We start from the raw sequence: 916 nt of genomic DNA, 5'->3' as shown, positions 1-916 counted from the left end.
TCTTGATGACTCAAATTTGCATAAAATTTGTGAAATATTTATTTTTATTAATAATATCCAAAAATTAAATTCTTAATTACAAAACTTAAAATCTAAACCAAAACAAATTCTCATTGTAAAAATTTTCATTGCTGTTGTCTTTTTTTTCAATTTTCTTGCCTAATGTTTATTGCCGTTATCACTTTTTCATGACCTTCACATACATAGGTACCGATTACTATAATTTTGTATATTTGGGTTTACTACTTCACACACTCCGCCACACCACTCATGTGTTGTCTGGCCTCCTTCTCCTTCTCGACACCAATCGTTCTTTTTGTCAACGTACGTGCACCGACTTCACTTCGATAACAATCCCAATAATGGCCAATATCACGTAGACGGATGTTATGGCAAAGACATACAACGGATTTGTTGTAAATACCAATTTGGTCAGAAGAATGGTGCCAAAAAGGAAGATGGCCATTAAAAGGACCACAATGAGAATGGTTTTCAAATCACGATACCACATTGTTGACGGATTTTGTCGGGGTGGGACGGTAATTTTTGGCTTCAGGGGACGATATTCCTCTTGATATTGTGTCTCAAAGCCACTGGTAAAATCGACATCATCATAGGATACGGTGGCCTTTTCTACATCCTTGGTTTTAGGGTAAATGGGGGGTATTTTGGGTCCAACATCTTCGCCATCAGCAGCCATAGTTGGTTCTGTTTTTTTATCAATTTTAAAATTGTTTTTTTTTAATTTCAATATTTTTTCTTTTAACCCGTCTTTTGTTTTTGACTTCACTTTTCGAACTGCTGTGCCTATCTCAAAATTTCCATTATTGTTTGCAGTACGCTCTCTCTCTCTCTCCCTCCTTCACACACTCTCTCTTGAGGTTCTTCCTTCTGGCTGGTGCCGAGTTATCGTAAC

General features: G+C 36.7%; 1 protein-coding gene across 1 annotated transcript; it reads right to left on the bottom strand.

Annotated features, from left to right (window-relative positions):
• Window positions 1-319: 319 nt before the first annotated feature.
• On the bottom strand, window positions 320-700 carry LOC133326593 (uncharacterized). The gene has a single exon (XM_061535221.1). It carries the CDS (start codon window positions 698-700, stop codon window positions 320-322), a length of 381 nt encoding a protein of 126 aa, XP_061391205.1.
• Between the last annotated feature and the right edge of the window lie 216 nt (window positions 701-916).

This window comes from Musca vetustissima, unplaced genomic scaffold, assembly GCF_032173495.1.
Source record: "Musca vetustissima isolate MV318-11 ecotype Yass unplaced genomic scaffold, APGP_CSIRO_Mvet_v1 utg2191, whole genome shotgun sequence".
Taxonomy (NCBI): domain Eukaryota; kingdom Metazoa; phylum Arthropoda; class Insecta; order Diptera; family Muscidae; genus Musca; species Musca vetustissima.
The sequence above is the reverse complement of the archived record's forward strand: the minus strand, read 5'-3'. Positions and strand labels throughout refer to the sequence as shown.